The 24,449-nt window shown below is 45.7% G+C and overlaps 1 protein-coding gene across 1 annotated transcript in view; it reads left to right on the top strand.

The window, feature by feature from the left end:
* Window positions 1-493: 493 nt before the first annotated feature.
* The window catches only part of LOC311237960 (uncharacterized protein), a gene marked incomplete at its 5' end in the record, with an annotated part of 101,405 nt that continues 77,449 nt past the window's right edge, over window positions 494-24,449 (top strand). Inside the window, 5 exons of the mRNA XM_084325934.1 lie at window positions 494-590; window positions 2,985-3,232; window positions 4,044-4,214; window positions 4,792-4,923; window positions 21,697-21,771. Of these exons, the coding sequence (XP_084182060.1) occupies window positions 494-590; window positions 2,985-3,232; window positions 4,044-4,214; window positions 4,792-4,923; window positions 21,697-21,771 (723 nt within the window). The remainder of the gene's footprint in view (window positions 591-2,984; window positions 3,233-4,043; window positions 4,215-4,791; window positions 4,924-21,696; window positions 21,772-24,449) is intronic.

The raw sequence follows: 24,449 nt of genomic DNA, 5'->3' as shown, positions 1-24,449 counted from the left end.
ACCTTGTTTTTTAAAACTCATTGCACCGCTCCCTTGTGGCTTCTGAGAGAGAGATATTGGAGAAGAACTGTGTGTGAATTACTAAGCCAATATGTCTATACTACTACTATGCTAATATAATATGTCTATACTACTACCTACTATACTATGTCTATACTACAACCTACTATGATAATATGTCTATATACTACTACCTACTATGCTAATATGTCTATATTACTATCTACTATGCTAATGTCTATACTACTATGCACTCAGGAATGTAGTACTCCGCACTCACCTGCTGACTTGTTGTACAGAACCTGTAAGTTGCGTTGGATAAAAGTGTCAGTTAAATGACTAAATGTAAATGATAAAAAACACTATATAAATTCAGTTTTTACAGTATTGATGGAATGAGCTTTATTATATTTTTTATTGCCCCACTCAGTAGTGCCCACAGTGGCCGCAGTGAGATGAGCGTGTGCAGAGTGTCTCCCTGCAAGGAGTGGTGATGGCGGTGCTGGTGGTGATGGTGGTACTGGTGGTGATGCCGGTGGTGGCGGTGATGGTGGTACTGGTGGTGCTGGTGATCCTGGCGGTGTGGGCCGGTCCCGTAGCCACAGCTCTGAGCCCTATTCAACAGACAGGAGCTGCCACTGAGTAGCGCGTGTGTGTTGGTCTAACTGTAATGACTTCCAGATGAGCGGCTCCTATAACCCCCTGCTGCTCCACACAGTCTCACTGAGGACACGATTGTTCTGACGGTCTCCCCCCAGTAACCAGGACCAGGTGTAACGGGGAGAGCTAGAGAGAGAGAGAGAGAGAGAGAGAGAGAGAGAGAGAGAGAGAGAGAGAGAGAGAGAGAGAGAGAGAGAGAGAGAGAGAGGCTGCTATTCATACAGTAAAGGACAATGTGGATCAGATGACTTGGGTGGATGAGATTAATTGGGTGTGTGCGCGTTGGGGTGGAGGGGTAGGTAGTGTAAAAGACACATGGAAGTGATTCCGTCTCTCGTCCTCTATGGGCCGTATTATTTGAGAACCTGTTAGAAATCAACAGGTCCCCTGCAGGGAGAGAGACAACGTTTGTCGGGAGGGAAAGGATCACAGTCACCTCGTGTGTCTCGTAAAGCGACAGCGGGTTAGACCCGTGGAGGCTTGTGTCGGCGCCAGAGGGGCTCGCCCGACTGTATCGTGGTGGTATTATAGACCTGCGGGAAGGATGCAAATATGACCACTCATTCATTTCAACATAAGTCGCTCACCCAGTGCATATGCACATGATATCACGGAAGCCCTGAGAGGCAAGTTCAAACAATCACGGTCCTCTGGCTTATAGAATTGATTGATTGATTGAACATTTTATTAACAGATTGCAGAATGGGTACAATACAGTACGGCTCAATACACACAATTGTTAAGGGGATGCAGACCAGAGAAATACTTTCGTCTTGTTTACATCAGGGTCCCCCATTTTCAATTCATCATGATATTTATGACATACACGACATACATTACTGTTACATCCAGACATTTATGACATACAAGATATACAAATATACAGTACTGTTTATTTACAGACAGAGTTTCTAAAAGAGAATATATACATTTGAGGGGGAGGAAACTTGGCTTGGTGGGGTTGGGGGTTTGGACATTTACCGGGGCCAGTTTAGAATTGCAGCCTCCCGTAGGTGCTCTTTTAGAGCGGTTTTGAAGGAGGGTAGGGATTCACATTCTTTTACCAGAAAACATGTCTCTCGTGTACATGTACCTGCTTCGGCACGGTGGTGTAGTGGTTAACACTGTCGCCTCACAGCAAGAAGGTCCAGGGTTCGATTCCCGCTTGGGGACCAGGTTTCCATGATGCCTGGTACCCAGGTGGGGGATCTCCCAGGCCTTTCTGTGTGGAGTTTGCATGTTCTCCCCGTGCTCGCAAGGGTTTCCCCCCCGATAAGATAAACCCAATGGAAAAACATGCACAACAATAGATCGCTAATGCTGTGGCGTCCTTGACGAAGACGGACAGGAGCACTTGGATTGGTCCCCTGGCACGGCTCACGTTGACGCCTGTCTGCTCCCGGCTGCCCTTGGGGGGGAAGGACGACGGGATGGGTTAATCGCAGATACGAATTGCATGCATGCATCGCATGTGTGCCGATTGATGACCTCTGAGCAGGTCCTAAATTATTACATTAAGAATCAAACTCATGCACCGTATAGTGACAGCTATGGCTGATCAGAAATAGTGGTACTGTAGTCAGTTCTGCAAACACACAGGTTTGATATTGTCCTCAAGTTGAGTTGAAATCACCACCTGCATACTTGCACTCCATCGTCGCACACAGAGCTACTTGCGGTTGTCACAGCAGTCAGTCCATTTACAGTTTACAACAATCATTGTAAGAAGGGAGATCCCCCCTTGAACGGCCCTTCTAAGGTTTCTCCCATCCACATTGCCTGTGGTGCTTTTTTCCTATTGTTTTTAGTGAGTTGTTTTTCCCTTACCTTCGTGTGGGGTATGTCTGGGAGTGTTGCATTCATTTATTTTGGACTTCATGATGTTTTTGTCTTTGTTCTTGATTTATTGTGATGTTTCTTCTTGACTTGTTTAAAGAACACGTGTCCGGCCCATGGGGACGTTACAACGTGTGTTGTCGGGCCTTACAAATAAATTGCATTCGATTTGATTCAACACCATAATTTATTCTATTTTAGGGGAAATGATGAACACACTTAGAATCAGGGCAGTGTGATTATAAATTGATTGATTGATTGATTGATTGATTGATTGAAAATGTTATTAACAGATTGCAGAATGGGTACAATACAGTACAGCTCAATACACACAATTGTTAAGGGGATGCAGACCAGAGAAAGACTTCCGTCTTGTTTACATCAGGGTCCCCCATTTTCAATTCATAATAATAAAATAATAAAATAATAAAATAATAATAATCATAGTGGGGCCTGACTGTGTCTGTACTATGTCTCTTGTGTTCCAGAGCGTGGTTCCCAGGGTGCCTTGGACCTGACGGAGCTGATCGGCGTTCCCCTCCCCCCTTCGGTGTCCTTCGTCACGGGCTTCGAGGGCTACCCGGCCTACAGCTTCGGACCGGACGCCAACGTTGGCCGGCTCACCAAATCCTTCATTCCCGACCCGTTCTACCGGGACTTTTCCGTCACGGTCACCGCCAAGCCCACCACGCGCCGCGGCGGCACGCTGTTCGCCATAACGGACGCCTATCAGAAGGTAGGAGCGTTTTGTTTTTTTCCATTACCTTACACACACACACACTTGCACACTTTCATGCAGACTCGCACACACACACACACACACACACACTTGCACACATTCATGCAGACTCGCACACACACACACGCACACACGCACGCACGCATGCACGCACGCACGCACGCACACACACACACACACACACACACACACACACACACACACACACACACACACACACACACACACACACACACACACTTGCACACATCCATGCAGAAATGCGGCAGTGGCTCAGGAGGTAGAGCAGTCGTCTTGTAATCTGGAGGTTCCCGGTTTGATTCCCACTCCTGGGTGTATTGTTTTTTTCCATTACATTATGAATACATTTTCTTTTACGTATTTTTTTTGTATAGCGCTTTTTCAAACAAAGTGCTTTACAGACATGTTAAAAACAGCAAACAGCAAACATCAGCAAAGGTGAAAAAATCTAATAAAACAAGAGAAAAAGAGACATTTCAAACAGGATTTGTAGGCAGATTGATAAAACAGTTTAAGCAATCAGAGCTGACCTAAACCCATAACCTTAGGAAAAACATTTAATATACAGATGTGTTTTTAAAAGTGACTTAAAAGAGGACACTGACTCTGCTAGCCTAAGATCCAAGGGTAAGGCGTTCCAGAGCATGGGTGCCCGGGCCTTATGGACATATGGACACACACACACAAATATAATTCCCACACATAATGCACGTCTACAGATAATAAGACAGACTTGATGTTGTGTATGTAATGTGAACTCTCTCCCATCTGAATGTGTTTCTGTAAGGTGGTCCATCTGGGCATAGCGCTGTCGGCGGTGGAAGATGGTTCTCAGAGAGTGGTTCTGTACTACACCGACCCAGGGACTCCAGGTGGCACCCAGGAGGCGGCCTCCTTCAAGATGGGAGACCTCAGCGGGAGGTGGGCGAGGTTCACCCTTACAGTACAGGGAGCGGAGGTGAGTCCTCACGGTTACCAGCAGAGGGCGCTTTCTTCTTTTAAGGTCGTTTACTTAAATTTTTTATGCAAAGCATCTCATATTATACTATGATTGTCACTAACTCGTTCATTCATGCATTCATTCATTCATTCATTCATTCATTCATTCATTCATTCATTCATTCGGAGACGTGAGTAGCATTTAAATCTGTTTCTTTATAAAGCCATAATTAGCGACTGTCCAAATTATATTACATCTTCATTGGAACGGACCACTGGACCCTGTCGTACATAATGATCCAGTGATTGTCTCTTACGCTGAGAGTGCCTAGAGTTTGTACTGAACTTGAGCCAATGATTTTCTTACACCGTTTTTCTTTTCTTTTGACGATTGCATACCCAAAGTCATTTACAATTTTAGTATAAAGTATAATACATCGGAAATTACTTTTGGTATACAATCGTCAAAAGAATAGCCCCGTTAACAGTCAGCTTTAGTGTATGGGTATGTATGGCCCTTCTCGTTACAACTGTTACAATGTGTTAAAAACATTGCTAAAACCAAAATGTGTTCCCTGGCCCCCTGTTGCTCCCAGGTGCGTCTGTACATGGACTGTGAGGAGTACCACCGTGTGGCCTTCACCAGGAGCTCCGAGCCGCTCACCTTCGAGGCCAGCTCAGGCATCTTCGTGGGCAACGCCGGAGGGACGGGCCTGGAGAGGTTTGTGGTGAGTCTGGATTCAGATATTTTGTGTGCGTGTGTGTGTGTGTGTGTGCGTGCGTGCGTGCGTGCGTGTGTGCGTGCGTGCGTGCGTGCGTGTGAACTACATTCAACAACAACATAGCAACATGGCAGCTGTCCATGATGTAATCAGTCTACACTGGCTGGGAGGGAAACACAGGCAGTAAGTAGTGTGGATACTGATGTGTACTGTGTGGGGTATATTTGTCATTGTCTGTCTGTCTGTCTGTCTGTCTGTCTGTCTGTCTGTCTGTCTGTCTGTCTGTCTGTCTGTCTGTCTGTCTGTCTGTCTGTCTGTCTGTCTGGCGTCTGTCTGTCTGTCTGTCTGTCTGTCTGTCTGTCTGTCTGTCTGTCTGTCTGTCTGTCTGTCTGTCTGTCTGTCTGTCTGTCTGTCTGTCTGTCTGTCTGTCTGTCTATCTATCTATCTATCTATCTATCTATCTATCTATCTATCTATCTATCTATCTATCTATCTATCTATCTATCTATCTATCTATCTATCTATCTATCTGCTTGGTTATGTATGAGCCCCTGAGAATGTGATTCATACTGTAAAAAAGTGAAAAGAAGAATACAGTCCCAACACTATACAAATATACAATAATACAAGATACAACTAAAGTACAACCTAAAGTACAATGAAGTACAAATGCAAACGAAAAAAAGATAAATGCAAAAACGAAGTATGGATGTAGTGCAAATATTTTTGTAATAAATAGATAAAATATGGTGGAGTGCAACGCTTGGTGTAAATGTTCTGGAGAGCGGGAAGCCCACCTCTAATAGTGCGTTCGGCTGATCAAGCCACTCTCTGCAGTCTGCTGCGGTCGCATGCGGTGCCCAAACCAGGAGGTGATGTTACCAGTCAGGATGCTCTCTATTGTGCATGAGTAGAAGTGCTTTTGTTATGGTTTGTAACCGACCCCAATCGCACAACACAAGACAGGTATGAGAGTAAGCCAAAACAGGGCATTTATTCAATACATAACAAAAAAACGACACTGTCCCTTTAAGGGAAAACACAAAAACACTGGAGTCAAAGAAAATAGGGAAAATGCGGCACTGTGCCTTTAAGAGGCGAACAGGCTAAGGGGCTAAGGCTAAAGGACAGGGCCAGGGCAAAAAGTCAAGGACCAGGACCAGGGGGCACTGGAGAGGGGGAACAGGGACAGAGGCCCGGGGAGGCGGGCTGGGGACAGGGACAGAGAAACAGGGTTAAGGCCTTGGACAGGGCGAGGGCCAGAGCTGCTTACAGGGATGGCAGGGTTCCGACGGCGGAAGCCTGGCACGGAGATCCTCCTCGGAAACTGCCGACGGGCAGCGCAGAACACCGGGGTCCCAGAGGACCGGGGCGAAGAGACGCATCCTCCCGTGGAACTAGGAAGCGATGCGCGCCGGCTTGAGGTCGGAGTGGGAGCGCGCCGGCTTGACGTCTGGAGTGGGAGCGCGCCGGCTTGACGTCTGGAGTGGGAACACCACTTCAGGCCTGGCACGGAGATACCCCTCGGAAGCTGCAGACGGGCAGCGCAGAACACCGGGGTCCAAGAGGACCGGGGCGAAGAGACGCATCCTCCCGTGGAATAGGAAGCGATGCGCGCCGGCTTGACGTCTGGAGTGGGAACACAGGAAAACCTCCCGTAGAGGATTAGAGAGCGCAGACGGTGTCCCACTCCAGGCAAACGGCGACAGGTGGTGATGGCTGGCACGTCGTCTCACGCCGGAGACGCGGCAGGTGATGGTAACGTCCAGGACTCCATGAACACTGAACACAGATAAAGATACAGAGTCCAGAACACCGAACCAGCATACAGAACGACCCGACCAGGACTGGAGGGGAGGTCCAGGTATTTAAAGCCCTCTGGGGCGCTAATCATAAACTAAGAACAGCTGTGAAAGGTAGTCCAAGGGTGGGGGCTGGAGAAGAGCAGAGGAGAGTAAAACATCGCAAGGGTGGGGGCTGGTGAGGTGAGGAGACAGGGAATTAAAGGTCCAGGGAACAGGCGAAACCTCACAGCACCCCCCCCCTCCACGGGAGCCACCGGGCGACCCAAAAAATCAGACAGCGGGGCAGGGGACATGACAAAGCAACAAACAAAAAAAATTGGGCCATGCTAGCAGGGGAAGCTACACCTAAAGTGGGGCTAGCAGAGGGACAGGGTAGCTGCCAGGGCACTGCTAGCTACAGGGCCTATGCTAGCTGTACTGCTACATTAACATAGAGGCTGCGCTAGCTGCCGGAGCTAGGCTAGCAGACAGGGCTGGACCAGCATGAGAGAACAAGCTAGCTGGAAGGACAGTCCTAGCTGTGGGGAAACTGACCTTGCTAGCTGAAGGGGCAGTCCTAGCAGTGGGGAGACTGACCTTGCTAGCTGAAGGGGCAGTCCTAGCAGTGGGGAGAACAGGGTAGCTAACAGGGGAGCTAACGAGGCTAACAGGGAAGCTAACAGGGGAGTCAACAGGGGAACTAACAGGGGAAACTAAACAGGGAAGCTAACAGGGGAACTAAAAGGGGCAAACTCACATACACCGTCTGTGCTGGCTGGGGTCGTCGACGGGTCGGGTCGTACTGTTATGGTTTGTAACCGACCCCAATCGCACAACACAAGACAGGTATGAGAGTAAGCCAAAACAGGGCATTTATTCAATACATAACAAAAAAACGGCACTGTCCCTTTAAGGGAAAACACAAAAACACTGGAGTCAAAGAAAATAGGGAAAATGCGGCACTGTGCCTTTAAGAGGCGAACAGGCTAAGGGGCTAAGGCTAAAGGACAGGGCCAGGGCAAAAAGTCAAGGACCAGGACCAGGGGGCACTGGAGAGGGGGAACAGGGACAGAGGCCCGGGGAGGCGGGCTGGGGACAGGGACAGAGAAACAGGGTTAAGGCCTTGGACAGGGCGAGGGCCAGAGCTGCTTACAGGGATGGCAGGGTTCCGACGGCGGAAGCCTGGCACGGAGATCCTCCTCGGAAACTGCCGACGGGCAGCGCAGAACACCGGGGTCCCAGAGGACCGGGGCGAAGAGACGCATCCTCCCGTGGAACTAGGAAGCGATGCGCGCCGGCTTGACATCGGAGTGGGAGCGCGCCGGCTTGACGTCTGGAGTGGGAGCGCGCCGGCTTGACGTCTGGAGTGGGAACACCACTTCAGGCCTGGCACGGAGATACCCCTCGGAAGCTGCAGACGGGCAGCGCAGAACACCGGGGTCCCAGAGGACCGGGGCGAAGAGATGCATCCTCCCGTGGAATAGGAAGCGATGCGCGCCGGCTTGACGTCTGGAGTGGGAACACAGGAAAACCTCCCGTAGAGGTTTAGAGAGCGCAGACGGTGTCCCACTCCAGGCAAACGGCGACAGGTGGTGATGGCTGGTACGTCGTCTCACGCCGGAGACGCGGCAGGTGATGGTAACGTCCAGGACTCCATGAACACTGAACACAGATAAAGATACAGAGTCCAGAACACCGAACCAGCATACAGAACGACCCGACCAGGACTGGAGGGGAGGTCCAGGTATTTAAAGCCCTCTGGGGCGCTAATCATAAACTAAGAACAGCTGTGAAAGGTAGTCCAAGGGTGGGGGCTGGAGAAGAGCAGAGGAGAGTAAAACATCGCAAGGGTGGGGGCTGTTGAGGAGAGTAGACAGGGAATTAAAGGTCCAGGGAACAGGCGAAACCTCACAGCTTTAGGATGTTCTTGTGATGATTAGGGATGTTATAATTTGTTTGCACCACTAGGTGTCAGTATGGTAGGTTCTGATGAAGTAGAGCAAGAACAAGTAAGAATGACCATCTTGGATTACCTGCATGAATAACATGTGACCTGATCGCGTGTAGCTTTTCTCCAACGCGTCCGTGTTTCCGGGTTCCCATTTTGCGCTCTGATTGGCCAGGTCATGTGACATGTGCGCCAATTGTGGGACGGCAAGTTCTGCGCCTATTTCCGGGTCGAACAGCCTGCAAACTACCTAACGCCTAGTTTATCACTGGTTAAGCTTAGGCGACTCTTTCGAAGTTGGTTAAGGTTAGAGTTTGGAATCAGGACAGGCGTTCTATCGCCATGCTCTAAGACAAACTCTAACCTTAACCAACTTCGAAAGAGCGCCTAAGCTTAACCAGTGTAGAAACTTGCGGTCCCACGATTGGGTGCAGTGGTGCAGTGGTAATATGGGAACTGGTTACACGCCACGTGCACGGGCGCTCCCGCGCACGCGCATACATGTTCCCTCAGTTGCGCACAGAACAGATGATTATTATGCATAACAATGGAGGTCAAGCAGCCCCCCACCTTTTCGTAGGTTCCTATTATTATGCAAAGTCTAGGTGAGAAGTGCCGGTAGCTTTCTACAAAGGCCGGGTACTTATCATTGCGCACACTTCTGCCCTGAGTGACTACTAATAACACGCCGTGTAACCGCGTGTGTGCACGACTGCACCCCTGATTGGGTGTACATGTCACATGACCTGGCCAATCAGAGACGCGGAAACACGAACGCGTTGGAGAAAGGCTACAGGCGGCTTGATCGGTTGGAGTAAATAAATTTACTGGTGTTCATGATGAAGGACTCATCGTAGAACCACCAAACAAAACATGGTACCAGGAGTAAAAAGTACATTGTGACAAGTGACATGGATTCCTTAAAGCCACCGGAGAGTTTAAAACTAACTGGAAATGTCGACAGCAACTGGCGCACCTTCAAACAGCAGTTCCAGCTGTACATCGCAGCCTTGGGACAGGAAACCAAGGTGGATTCTAGACAGCTCATCATTCGAACCACCGAACAAAACACTTCGAACTCACTTTGAACTTCCTTAGGCGCCTAAGGAAGTAGAGGCGCTTCTGGGCCTTCTTCACTACACTGTCTATGTGTGTGGTCCATGTCAAGTCCTCGGATATTTGAACTCTGAGGTACTTGAAACTGTTCATTCTCTCGACCGGTGCCCCATAGATGCTGAGGGGGCTGTAGTCCCTAGCCCCAGACCTCCTAAAAAATCCACAATTAGTTCTTTGGTTTTTCTAATGTTCAGGGAGAGGCTGTTCTCCTGGCACTGTTCTCCACCTCACCCAGGCTGGCGTTGTCATCAAACGTCGGCATCAAACTTAATGATTGTGTTGCTGTTGTGCTTTGCCACACAGTCTTGCGTGTACAGCGAGTAGAGGAGGGGGCTCAGAACACAGCCCAGGGGGGCACCGTATTGAGCTCTCACCACTTGGGGTCTTCCTGTCAGGAAGTCCAAGACCCACCGGCAGAGGTCGTGGTTCAAGCCCAGGTCCCTGAGCTTGGCTATGAGTTTGGAGGGGACTATGGTATTGAATGCTGAGCTGTAGTCAATAAATAGGATTCTCACATAGTTCCCCTGCCTCTTGTCCAGGTGTGATGCTGCTGTGTGCAGCACATGGGCTATGGCGTCCTCCGTGGACCTGTTGGAGCGAGATGACAGACTGTTCTAGGTGAATACTGGGGCCAGTTGGTTGACACAGACTTTTAGGACGCGTCCAGGGATGCTGTCCGGTCCTGCTGCCTTCCTGGTATTCACTTTCTTAAAGGTCCTCCTCACCTCATGCTCTGTTAACCTGAACACTGAGTCTCCATCTGCCGTGGCTCTACTTTCTATTGTAGTGGCCTGTATGCTGTTGTTGGAAGCCTCAAAGCGTGCATAGAAAGTATTTAGCTCATTTGTCATTTATCTATCTATCTATCTATCTATCTATCTATCTATCTATCTATCTATCTATCTATCTATCTATCTATCTATCTATCTATCTATCTATCTATCTATCTATCTATCTATCTATCTATCTATCTATCTATCTATCTATCTATCTATCTATCTATCTATCTATCTATCTATCTATCTATCTATCTATCTATCTATCTATCTATCTATCTATCTATCTATCTATCTATCTATCTATCTATCTATCTATCTATCTATCTATCTATCTATCTATCTATCTATCTATCTATCTATCCAATTATTGAAAAGTTAAACAGTTGGGAGAACCTTAACTTTTTGACTGAAGTTAAAAGGTGATTTATCATGTTTCATCACACAGGAGAGAAGATTCTTTATTGAGACAATAGGCTTCAAAGCATCAGCAATGTTGGTTCACTTTGTTTCAAAGGGTGATTTGGGGGATTTGTGTCGATATATACTGTATATATGCTATATTCAAGCATTGGTAACTAGTTATTGTAGAGGTAATCTTTTCTTCTAGTGGAGCGATTCATGACTTAACATTCTCTTTAACTTATTCACAATAGTTTGAATAGTTCAAAAACAGATACAAAAAGACAAATACAGAAGTGAGGCACTATAGATAGTTGCTCTCTGGGAATGTTTTCATTTCTTATTTCTTATTATTTCTGCTCTCTCTTAGGTAGTAAGAGTAAATGTTACGAAAGGGGCAGGACTAGATAAACTGTGCTTCCTTCTACCACTCCTCCAACTCATCTTTATTTGTTTTTTTCTATAGATTAACACTCATTTGTTTACGTTTACATTTTGTCTTTACTGTGATTTGTACGTTTGTTGTGTTCAAGATAAAGATCAACCAAAACAATCAATCAATCAATCAATCAATCAATCAATCAATCAATCACCCAATCAATCAATAATATAAGAAAGGCTTAAGGAGAGAGAAGACCCGGTAGTACTTAGTCATGGTATCTCTAGGGTGATTTGATCTGATTTCAGGGCGATGGTGGATGGATAAATCATTTTTGTTCTGTTTATTAAATAAATATAATTAAATCATTTGTAAAATAACCTACAAGACAATTACAAGACAATTGCACCATTTAAGATGGACCACAGAATGCACCCTGTAGCGTCCTTGTATCACGAGAACTCCTGACTGGATACATAACGGATCATAAAGATACATGCCCTTTCATATTCTCTGCTTCCGCAGTGGCCTTTGAAAACCCAACACTATCGCTATTGTCTGGATGCCTCAAATGTAACAGACCGCGCGAATATCACGCTTTTAGCCTGTCTACCAGTAAGAAAAGAAAGCCATTCAGAACCTACTGTAGAATAATACAAAAAAAGGAACCATTGTCAACCCCAAAAATACGTCTTTTGACACCAGCGATGACTGTGTGTGTGTGTGTGTGTGTGTGTTGAGGCACGGGACCTACCAGTTACTCTGTCTCCCTCTCAGCCTTCCTACTGTCTCAATAAAGAATCTTCTCTCCTGTGTCTCCTCTACTCTGTCTCCCTCTCAGCCTTCCTACTGTCTCAATAAAGAAGATTCTCTCCTGTGTCTCCTCTACTCTGTCTCCCTCTCAGCCAGGCACGTGCACACATAGAGGCCAAAGGGTGCTTGAGCACCTGCCTTTTTGAGGTTCATCAACTTTTATTTTTTTTTACCGTTACGCATATAGACTGCCCTTCCAACTGAAACATGTCAGGATAGAATCAAAATATTAGGTAAAGAGAGAGATGCCCCATATTCCATTGCAGTTTGCACGGCCTCCTCAGCATGGCTCTCCGCGGACCTATATATTTTATGCATAGCGTGGGTGGTGATGATGATGATGATAGAAACCGCTGTGGCGCATACAGTTGAATGCTGGTATTACACTCATTGAGGGACACGAAAAAGTCAAGTCCGATGGGATTTGGGAATCTCAAATACAAATCGGGATTGGAATAAAAAATGCATTTATACAATACAGAATATACAGCACTTCTTGGGGTCTGTAGCGTAAGCACTTATTCCCTCCCCCCTGAACATTTATGGAGATGTATGGACCTTTTAAGTCAGTGATAAAAGTGTCTTTCAAGGATAAGTGAGCTCCTGCACTGATTATTATAGTTTAATATTCAATATTTGATCAACAAAACCCCCCAAAAAGCATAAAAAGGGGCCCCCCGCCCGAAAAGGGCCCTTAAAAATCGTGCTTGCGCGCTCGGTTAATATAATACACACAAGTGTAGTGCCCTTTTCAGCCTTTGAGCACCTGCCCCTCTAAAGTCCTGTGCACGTCCCTGCTCTCAGCCTTCCTACTGTCTCAATAAAGAGCCTTCTCTCCTGTGTCTCCCCTACCCTGTCTCCCTCTCAGCCTTCCTACTGTCTCAATAAAGAGCCTTCTCTCCTGTGTCTCCCCTACTCTGTCTCCCTCTCAGCCTTCCTACTGTCTCAATATAATTAAAAACATTGCTGGACTCCCCGCTCTCCTTTAAAATCAATGACATAATATTAACAATAGGGGGGACAATCATATCATCATAAAAATCATATATTTTATTGATTCCCGTCACATGATCTCATGGGTGATGATGAGTGCAGATACAGTCTCTCCTGTGTTCCTCCCTAGTGAACCTCGACCCACCTCAGGATGCAACCATTTTCTCCCCACTCTGTCTCTCCGCTGATTATGGTCTGTTATGTAACCGCTAGCGATGAATGGACTACAGCGGCTTTAGTTTCCGAGACGGTGGAATCTTGTCACCAGACGGGTGCTTTCCACTAGTTGAAACAGTTTAACCCTTTCACTACCACACTACCAAAGGGTTAACCCTTTCACTGCAACAATACAGAAGGTTAACCCTTTAACTGCCACACGACAAATGGTTAACCCTTTCACTACCACACTACAGACAGTTAATCCTTTCACTGCCACACTACAGACGGTTAACCGCCTGTAGTGTGGCAGTGAAAGGGTTTAATGGAGAAACCTGAGGAGAGTTCCAAAGAGCCGAGAGGAGAGGGAGGAAACTACTTTGTTAAGTAAATTGTTTGGAAAGGTAGGGGAAACATTTTCTAAACAGACCTTCATCTGTGGGTTTAAATATAAGCAGTCTGAAAGAAACAAATGTCAGCTCTTGAACATTGTGTTGGGACAATCACTTATGTACAGTACACACGTAGAAAGAAGAAGATTGATGATGCAGTGGACATTGATGTTGTTTTATTATGTACACAAGAAAAGTATTATAGTGAGATGAAGGACTTGGATCAGTTCACAATGATATGGGCTTATGGTGACATGCTCTGCTCTGTGACAGTATGGCAATGGCATTGTTGTAATTTAGTGAGTATTTATTTATTTATTTATTTATTTATTTATTTATTTATTTATTTATTTATTTATTTATTTATTTATTTATTTATTTATTTATTTATTTATTTATTTATTTATTTATTTATTTATTTATTTATTTATTTATTTATTTATTTATTTATTTATTTATTTATTTATTTATTTATTTATTTATTTATTTATTTATTTATTTATTTATTTATTGTATCTGTGGAAATGATTCTATGTAAATAGAAACATATCTCTCTCTCCAGTATGTCTCAGTGTCTTCCTCTCTCTCTCTCTCTCTCTCTCTCTCTCTCTCTCTCTCTCTCTCTCTCTCTCTCTCTCTCTCTCTCTCTCTCTCTAGTATGTCTCAGTGTGTCTCTCTCTCATCTCCTTGGCTGTGGGTCACAGCTTCAGGATCAGTAGCAGTAGGGTCCAGCTGTTCAGAGTGTTATGACAGTAGTGTCCAGCTGTTCAGAGTGTTATGACTGTAGTGTCCAGCTGTTCAGAGTGTTATGACTGTAGTGTCCAGCTGTTCAGAGTGTTATGACTGGCAGCTCAGGCTGAGATCATCTGTCTCTACCTGTAGAGGCCAATAACAATCAACCACACAGCAGCAGTAGGCATATTGAATGTGTTCCACTGTTACGACCCTGGCTCAGGGGCACGCAACCTATGTGCAAACCAACACCAAAACCCCATGCTCTAACTCAAAGTGCTACTATCTCAAGGAACTATTAATATAAATGTTAACTAAAGTACTAAGGTAACCCAACGGACAAGGACTAGAAGAACGTGACAGCTCTTTCTCTAAGCACAGACACTGCATGTGTGTTACTAGGTCTGCCTTTAAAGGTCCCAGCAGGTAACCAATCAGCACTAATTGGCTAATTGGCAGCCCTCACCTGCATGCACACTGACACAGAAGTGATCAGCTCCTGGTACATAACACCTCCCCCACCAAACTGGTTGCCCCAGAGGCAACCACCACACAACAACCCATAAACAAAAACAAAAAAAACCACTGTGACCCATTAGTTGTCAGGGCCTCTACCACAACAGCGGGTCGGCCCCTGTCGAACACGACCACCGATACCGATCTGTCAAAAATAGACTGCAAACCAAAATCAACCTGAGAACTGCGCTCAACAGAACAGAACACAGCACAACAAAAACCATAGATCACTGATACCACCACCGCGCCCATATCCATCCCACCTGGCACTGGCAGTTCAGGATACTGCAAACCGTGAACATCCAGAGTAGGATGTACCGCCTCAGGTTAGGGCTGGGCGATATGGCCTAAATATGATATCACGATATTTTCTGACCTTTCGGCGATACACGATACGCATCACGATGTTTTTCTTTTTTTCCCCAAACAATTCATTATGAGGCTTACCAAGACAGTATTTGAGTTTGCAAGCTAACATTAAAGACAAAATAAAATACCCATGCATTTAGCATTTTTATATTATATATTAGATTTAGATTATTGGATTATTAGATTATATATTGCATATATTTAGCAATGAGATATTATATAATTTAGATATGAAATATGATGAATCGAAAATGGGGGACCCTGATGTAAACAAGACGAAAGTCTTTCGCTGGTCTGCATCCCCTTAACAATTGTATGTATTGAGCTGTACTGTACCCATTCTGCAATATGTTAATAAAGTTTTAAATCAATCAATCAATCAATCAATCAATAGGATTTTAGCATTTTTATGAAACTACTGTATATTTGTATGTCTCTAAATGTTTTGATGAATTGAAAATGGAGGACCCTTATGTAAAAAAGCCGAAAGTCTTTTTCTGGTCTTCATCCTCCAGTCAGTCCACTGTTGTTGTATTGAGCTGTACTGTATTGTACCCATTCTGCAATCATTAATAACGTTCATTCGTTCAATCATTCAGCCGGCAACAGAATAATTTTGATTGACAGTCGAGTCTGCCAATTACGTCACACCGCTTGTACCCGCCCTGCTGTTCTTAGCACCAATCGGCAAGCAGCGCTATTCTTTTTTTACTTCCTGAATGCCCTCCTTGATTTTAACGAGAGCTCAGCTCAACGACAACAACAACAGCTCACCGCAGCCGACGAGTGATTACTAGCGCACCGCAGCATGACAACGAGGCATAATGATTTTACTGCAACAAATGTTATAATAAAAGCCTTTCCATACATCTGTCTGATTGAAAACTTTATTAACAGACCGCAGAATGGGCACGCACAACTCGGCACGGACTGAGATATGAACAGTAACGCTTGCTATCTATGTCGTCATTGGACGTTGCAATGTTTGGGTAAATACGCTGATGTGTAACTATATAACGTGTAACTATATAATGTTGATGCCACAAAACGAATGCCTTTGTTAATCATACGTACTAACTTTGATGCAGTAGTGTGTGTGTGGGAGCGGCATTGTTCAAAAGTTTGAACGGGGTGGACCAGATTGACGCGACACAATCCTCTTGGGCAAAACATCACGATATCCACGATATGTTAAAAAAGTGTATCGTTAATGAACTGTACCCGATATTTATATAATATCGTCATATCGCCCAGCCCTACCTCAGGTACAGCCCCAGCGTACCGGGAACATGGCAGTACGACAGTCACAAAAACGTCTGGAACACCATCTAAAATGGCGTCACCCAAAATAACATTGTCCTGATCAAAATCAAAATGGCTGCCACTCAACAGACCAGGTCGCGAAGGCGGCTCCTGCTCCACAGGACACAGGTAACTAGGTTGACTATCACACCTAGTGCATGGCAGAGAATCAGTGTGGACATGTGGATCAATGTCAGAATCATCAACTGACATACTGGGACCATCCCTGCCCACAAGTGAAACATCAGGGACAACACGCACACACTCACTCAAACAAACAACACACTGCAGCACCCACTCTCCACACTTTAGATCACACAAACACACTTTACACTTTATATTTATTGATAAAGGATTTGCACTACAACTCGTACACCTACTGTGAATTGTACCTAAATTGCACCTCGTCCCATTTCTGCCTTGCACTATATAGTATTGTATATTAGTACACTGCACAGTATTGTATATTGTATGGTAACTCAGTTACGTATATTCTGCATCGAACATTGTACATATGTCTAAACTGAACACTGTGACCTCATTTTTTTACTTCTAATTTGACTATGTTATTTTATTTCATACTTATCTTGTCTTGCACAGTCTCTGGAGCGTAACAGTAAGAAGCATTTTGTATAAAAGTATTCTGTACTTCTGTATGACAACTATTAAAGAAACTTGAACTTGAGCTACTGTGGGAAGGCTGGCAGCCTAAGTCAAGCTTAGTAGCCTCTCCAACTAGAACGGTGTCACATGAAACAACAGCACCTCTCATAGCATCCTTCCCACACTCATCCTCCAATTCGTTCGTGGCCTCAGCCACCGTACAGGCTGGGAAGACCTTGAGACACTGCGCTGCCATATCATCTCCTGTCACATGCTTCTCCGGCACGCATGTCAACTCTGGTTTCACCACCGGGCCTAACACAAAGCCACAATCAAGAGAATCATTATGCAGAGGTACATCCACAGTGTGCTTTCCAAAATTCTCAACAGGTACACATTTTAATTCAACAAAGAATGTGTCACTAAGTGTAATGTCCCAAGTCGAAGTATCAACAACATCACTTTTGTCCTTTGACATTTCTCGTGCCACAGCACACACGGGAAACACTCCTGGATGTTTCTGTGCCAGCTCATTAGAGACCTCAGAAACCACAGGAATGGGAGTTACAACCGGAGTAGCCAACACTTTGTCACCAGCCAAATCATTCCCTAGAATGAAGGACACCCCCTTTATGGGAATGTGAGAACATACCCCCACAACAACATTGCCTGATACTAAGGGAGAATTGAGTGTGACCTCATGCAAAGGTGCATCCACAAATCCACCCCCAAAGCCCCGAACAACGACACCGGAATGCAAAGAAGAGTCCTCTGAAAACGGCAAAACCCCCTCCAGAATGAGGGACTGAAAAGCACCGGTATCTCTCCAAATTGTTATAGCCTGTTTGGACTCTAGTGCATTAGTCAGGGAAACAAATCCATTCATCATAAACCTTGAGGAACCCTCGAGCTCTTTGTCCACACGTCTGATACTTCCCCCATCCCCATCCAACGTTGGCATAGGCGTTCTGCATATGGTTTCTACCAGAGCCACGGTTCTGACATTTTTCTGCTCAAGCACCGGGCACCCAGCAACGATATGACCAGGTTCTTTACAGTAGAAACAGATAATCCCTTCTGGGAATGCACCAGCAGAACCACCCCGCCTAGGAGGTGAAGTTAACTGACCAGCAGACACAGGTTTTGGGAAACGGCCCCCCTGAACAGGACGCCTATCCCCGGACTCAACACGGTAGTCCTCCAAAAACACGGACTTGTGTGTCAACACAAACTCATCAGCGAAGACAGCGGCGTCGCCTATCTTCGATACCCTACGCTCATTTAGATGTGTGGAAACGGTATCAGGAACACATCTTTTAAATTCCTCTAGGAGAATCAACTGCCTAAGCTGCTCTCTTGACTCTGCCTTCTGAGAAGTGCACCACCTGTCAAACAGGTTCTCCTTCTCCCTTCCAAACTCAACATAAGACTGCCCCTCCGACCTGCGATAACCTCTAAAACGCTGACGATAGGCCTCGGGGACCAACTCATAAGCCCTCAAAATGGAAGCTTTAACCAGCTCATAATCAGCGCTTTGTTCAAGGGACAGAGCAGTGTAAGCTTCTTGTGCCCTACCAACTAAAACACATTGCAGCAGCAGTGTCCAGGCGGTATCAGGCCACTTCAATGTGGTTGCCACCCGTTCAAAAAGGGGAAAATATCTTTCCACGTCTTTCTCAAAAAATTGAGGCACCATCCTAATATTCCTGCCTACATCAAAACCGGCACGTGACTCTGGATGCAGAGCACCCGCCTGCAAGGCAGCATGCTTATATTCAAGCTCCTTCTGTGCACGCTCGTGCTCCAGCAACATTTGTTTCTCCTTAAACTCACGCTCCTTAAGCTCACGCTCACGCTCATGCTCACGCTCCTCTTTCCTCTCTCTCTCCTTAAGCTCACGCTCCTCTCTCCTCTCCTCACGCTCCCGCTCTAGCTGCCTTTCCTTAAACTCCAACTCCCTAATCCTCCACTCACCCTCTGCACCAGATAATAGCGGAGACACGTCAGACAAAGGAGGCTCCTCCACCCTCGCCACAAGCGCCTGCTCTCTAATGAGTAACACCCTTAAAGCACTCAAGGCAGTTGGCTTCAACCGTTTCTCACTGGGAGAAAGCTCCACCTTGTAGTGTAGAGCAAGCTCCAGAAGCTGTTCTTTGGAAAACCTCTCCAACATGTCATGCGAAGGGAGATCAACAAAATCCCTAATGGAAGCCATCTTTCCCGCACCAGCGCCACAACCCGTTCACTTTAGAGTCACAAAAGCTGCCAAAAGCACCCTAGCACACACACAACCTACCTAAAGAGCCACTAAAGAAACACTAAAGAACCATTGAAGAACGACTAAAGAACCACGACGAACCACTGAAGAACCATAAAGAATGCCAAAGCCACTAATAATAACCATAAAGGGACGCGGTGGCAATGTGTGCTACGGAGCGCACATTTCTAGGACGCAAAAAAAAATAAAAATAAAACACATCCACCCCAAATAGACGTGTCATACACGCAGGGTGTTAGGTGCTACCAGGTATGCTCACCAAACACTCAAACAAACAAAATAAATCCAACAAACAAATCCAAACAGGTGCGCCTTCTAACCTGATATGACTACATATGCTTCTACGACTAAACTGCAGAAAAATCCGGCCCACCACATGTCTACCCTAAGAAACACTAAATCAAGCCCTACCACACTACCTGTGTTTTCTGGCCGCCCTAATCTACCTACCCTTAAACTAATGCCCTGTAGACCTAACTTTCTTCAACCACACCTGCTACCAGTCAAAGATCATATACCAATCATTTCATTGACCGCCCCAGGAGTACGTGGTGCACACGACGCTAACCAACAACCAGAAAATAATGTCCCTATCGACATGTGGTGCCCACTAAACTATATATTTTAACAGCATAAGTAGTCACATCAAATTACAAACAAATATGGCATACTCACCTGTTTGATGAAATGGCTCAGCCCCCACGTTACACCCTATGTAACGAACACCACCCAAACCATAATACCATGACACCCCGTGTAACACAAAAAAAAACCACCAAACAAAGTTCTAGGGGTAAAAGATCCCGGACGAGCGCCCAACTGTTACGACCCTGGCTCAGGGGCACGCAACCTATGTGCAAACCAACACCAAAACCTCGTGCTCTAACTCAAAGTGCTACTATCTCAAGGAACTATTAATATAAATGTTAACTAAAGTACTAAGGTAACCCAACGGACAAGGACTAGAAGAACGTGACAGCTCTTTCTCTAAGCACAGACACTGCATGTGTGTTACTAGGTCTGCCTTTAAAGCTCCCAGCAGGTAACCAATCAGCACTAATTGGCTAATTGGCAGCCCTCACCTGCATGCACACTGACACAGAAGTGATCAGCTCCTGGTACATAACATCCACACACACACACACACATAGCACACATGCACACCTACACGTACAGTACATACACACGCAGACATGCATATAATAGTACGGGGCTGACCTTCAAAGCTTTTTTTGGCAATCGAAGCTTCGGGGCCGAGCTTCGACTTTAATTCGAAGCTTCGGAATTATCTTATGTTGTGGGACTTGTACAGCACTTTGGTAAACGTTGTTGTTTTTAAATGTGCTCTATAAATAAAGTGGATTGGATTAATTCATTAAGTAGCCCCTTTCGTGACTGTGACGCAGCCAACAAGGTTTCACTCGGCTGCGCTGCCTGGGTGCAGTGGGGCTGCTCTCACAGCCAACGACATGACATTACATAATTATGTTGCAACCTTCGTCTATCAAGCAAACAATTATATAAATATTAATATGTAGTTGATAGAGACAAAGGCAGAATTCGACTTAATTAAGCACGTTTTATTAAGACATATTTTTATATGGGTCGGGACACTTTAAAAAAGCAGCACAATGAACACAAATCTGTCCGACATAGTCTTAAATAACAAACGGCATTGCTTCGCTTCTTCATCGACATGTCTGCTGCACATGTCCTTGTTGTTTTCAACACAGATAATCTCCGTATCGTGTATTGCATATTGCATCAAGTGTAAGCACAGCAGAGCCCCGCTCCGCTTCAGACAGAGAGCACAGCGCATACTAGTATATATTGAGCAAGTAGTGCGGCGATAGTAGGGCTAACGCGATTGGGCGCTGAGAGGCCAATCAGGGCGTGCAAACCGAACGCGGAAGGACAACTGCCTTGGGTAAAGTATTCACGCTCCCAGGCCTGCTGTCTCTCTCTGTCCCAGGCCGGTGTGTCTCAACCTCACGCTGCCACATGTGTGTTGTGTGCATGTGGGTGCAGGTGTGTGTGTGTCCGGAGTTTTATGTTTGTGTTGAAGTCTGTTATGTACCCTAGTCTGACCCTCTCTCTCTCTCTCTCTCTCTCTCTCTCTCTCTCTCTCTCTCTCTCTCTCTCTCTCTCTCTCTCTCTCTCTCTCTCTCTCTCTCTCTCTCTCTCTCTCTCTCTCTCTCTCTCTCTCTCTCTCCTCCACAGGGTTCTATTCAGCAGCTGGTGTTGAAGTCAGATGCCACGGCTCCAGACGACCAGTGTGAGGAGGATGATCCCTATGTGAGCTCACACACACACACATACACACACACACACACACACACACATACACACACACACACACACACACACATACACACACACACACACACACACACGCGCGCACGCACACCTACACACACACGCACGCACGCACACACACGTGCACCACACCTACACACACACATGCACGCACGCACACACACGCATGCACACCTACACACACACACACGCACGCATGCACACCTACACACATACACACACACGCACGCACACAACACGCGCACGCACGCACACCTACACACACGCACGCACACACACACGCGCGCACGCACACACGCGCACACACACACACACACACACACACACACACACACAAATGTGTACACATAAGACATACACAAGTAGGTGCACAGAGGTACAAACATGCGTGCACACACACACACACGCTTGCCCTCTCACACACGTGCACATACATTACACACATACTCATACAGATGCATAAATGCACACACGTGCACACTAACACACACAACGTGCACGTAGACTCTGCTGTGCGCTTCATACAGTCACAATGAAGTTATCAGATTCAGAAGATCAGTTCTGAAAGAGAAAACAGTTGATATTGAAGTCAGCCTCTCCGCTCTGGCAGCGCGGACCCTGTGGCATCTTGCTGTAGTCATGAATGAAGCCACTGCTCACCCTGCTGGCTGGAGTAAACGTTACAGGTCTACGCTGCAGTCTGCTTAAAAAACAACAAACACCAGATTAGGACGGCCCTTGACTTCCTAGTCTAGTACTACTAGTCATAGTCAGTGTTGTGCTAGTTACTGAAAAATAGTAACTCAGTTACTTTACTAGTTACTTCATTTCAAAGTAACTTCGTTACTGTACTAGTTACTTACACCCAAAAGTAATGAGTTACTGTGAAAAGTAACTATTTAGTTATTAAAAAAAAAATAAAAAATAAAAGTTTCCATTCACATCACCGAACTCTGCTAAGCAATGTGGTCTAGAGCGTTTTCATTATATATTCCCTCCCCGCTGTATGTATATTCTCTCCCCCACCCCCCCCCCCTCCCTCCCCATCATATGTATATACTCTGTCAGGATCTAGGGTAACAGTACTGTATATTTGAATACCGCTTATGTCACAAATGTATCAGTACTAATACCTATATGTCCTATGCCATAAATGTCATGTATGTTGTGTATGTCATAAATGTCTATATGAATTGAAAATGGGGGACCCTGATGGAAACAAGACAAACGTCTTTCTCGGTCTGCATCCCTTAACAATTGTATGTATTGAGCCGTACTGTATTGTACCCATTCTGCAATCTGTTAAATAAAGTTTTCATTCATTCATCCATTCATTAATTCATTCATAACCATCTTGCAGCGTTGTTTAAGATATCAATCAAAGCATTGCAACGTTAGAATAGTTAGGATATCAATTGTGCATGAAAGGACTATATTTATATTGTTTGATTAGTATTATGAGATTCCTGGCAGATTTCTACAGTCAAAATCCGTTGATCTTGAGTTTCAGTGAACACATTGCACTCCGTCACCAGTCTGCGGTGGTCGAGATGTAACGTTAGTCCAGTGACTCCAGCAGCCTTCAAAACATGTTCTTTATCTCTGTTTCCATGTTGTATATTAATTATCTCTCCAAGTAGTTGCTAAATGGTTTGTTAGTTCGTTATTATTACTGCGTTCTTATTATGTAGATTCATAGCGAGCGTCCTCTTGTTGTTTACTGTAGAGAGCGTCTATTTCTTCAGAACGTCAGTGGCCATCAGAAGTGCGAAAACCAGAATGAGGCCTACGGAAAGAAATAATAATAATAATAATACTTCGTCTTATAGCGCCTTTCAGTCTACAGTAAACAAAACAAACGCAGGCGAAATAAGGACGCTCGCTATGATCTACATAAAAAGAACGCAGTAACGAACTAACAAACCATTCAGTAACGTAAGTAGCGTTACTGAATTTCAAAAGTAATGCGTTAGAGTACTAGTTGCGGCAAAAAGTAACTTCGTTTCTGTAACGCTTACTTTGTAACGCGTTAGTCCCAACACTGGTCATAGTTGACTACTGCTTAGTCGACTAGTAATCATACAACTCAACTATGGTTCCAGCGGTCCTTGATTGGGTTAATAAAGGAATGTTTTAATGTAATGCTGTGTATTATTTCATAGTCTACAAGTTAGAATTGAGAGAATGTAGGCATGTGTTTGTGTGTGGGACTCGACTTGTGCTTAAACTAGCAGAACTTCTTCAGGTCAAGACCCGCACCTTGACACGCAGCAGGCGGGGACCCCCACTTCATGACCCCCACTTCATGACCCCCACTTCATGACCCCCACTTCATGACCCCCACTTCATGACCCCACCTCATGACCCCCACTTCATGACCCCCCATTCATGACCCCACTTCATGACCCCACGACCCCCACCTCATGACCCCACTTCATGACGACCCCCACCTCATGACCCCCACTTCATGACCCCCACTTCATGACCCCCACTTCATGACCCCCCACTTCATGACCCCCACTTCATGACCCCCACTTCATGACCCCCCACTTCATGACCCCCACTTCATGACCCCCACTTCATGACCCCCACTTCATGACCCCCACCTCATGACCCCCACTTCATGACCCCCACTTCATGACCCCCACCTCATGACC

This window comes from Notolepis coatsorum (genome assembly GCF_963971535.1).
Source record: "Notolepis coatsorum genome assembly, chromosome: 12".
Classification (NCBI taxonomy): Eukaryota; Metazoa; Chordata; class Actinopteri; order Aulopiformes; family Paralepididae; genus Notolepis; species Notolepis coatsorum.
The sequence above is the reverse complement of the archived record's forward strand: the minus strand, read 5'-3'. Positions and strand labels throughout refer to the sequence as shown.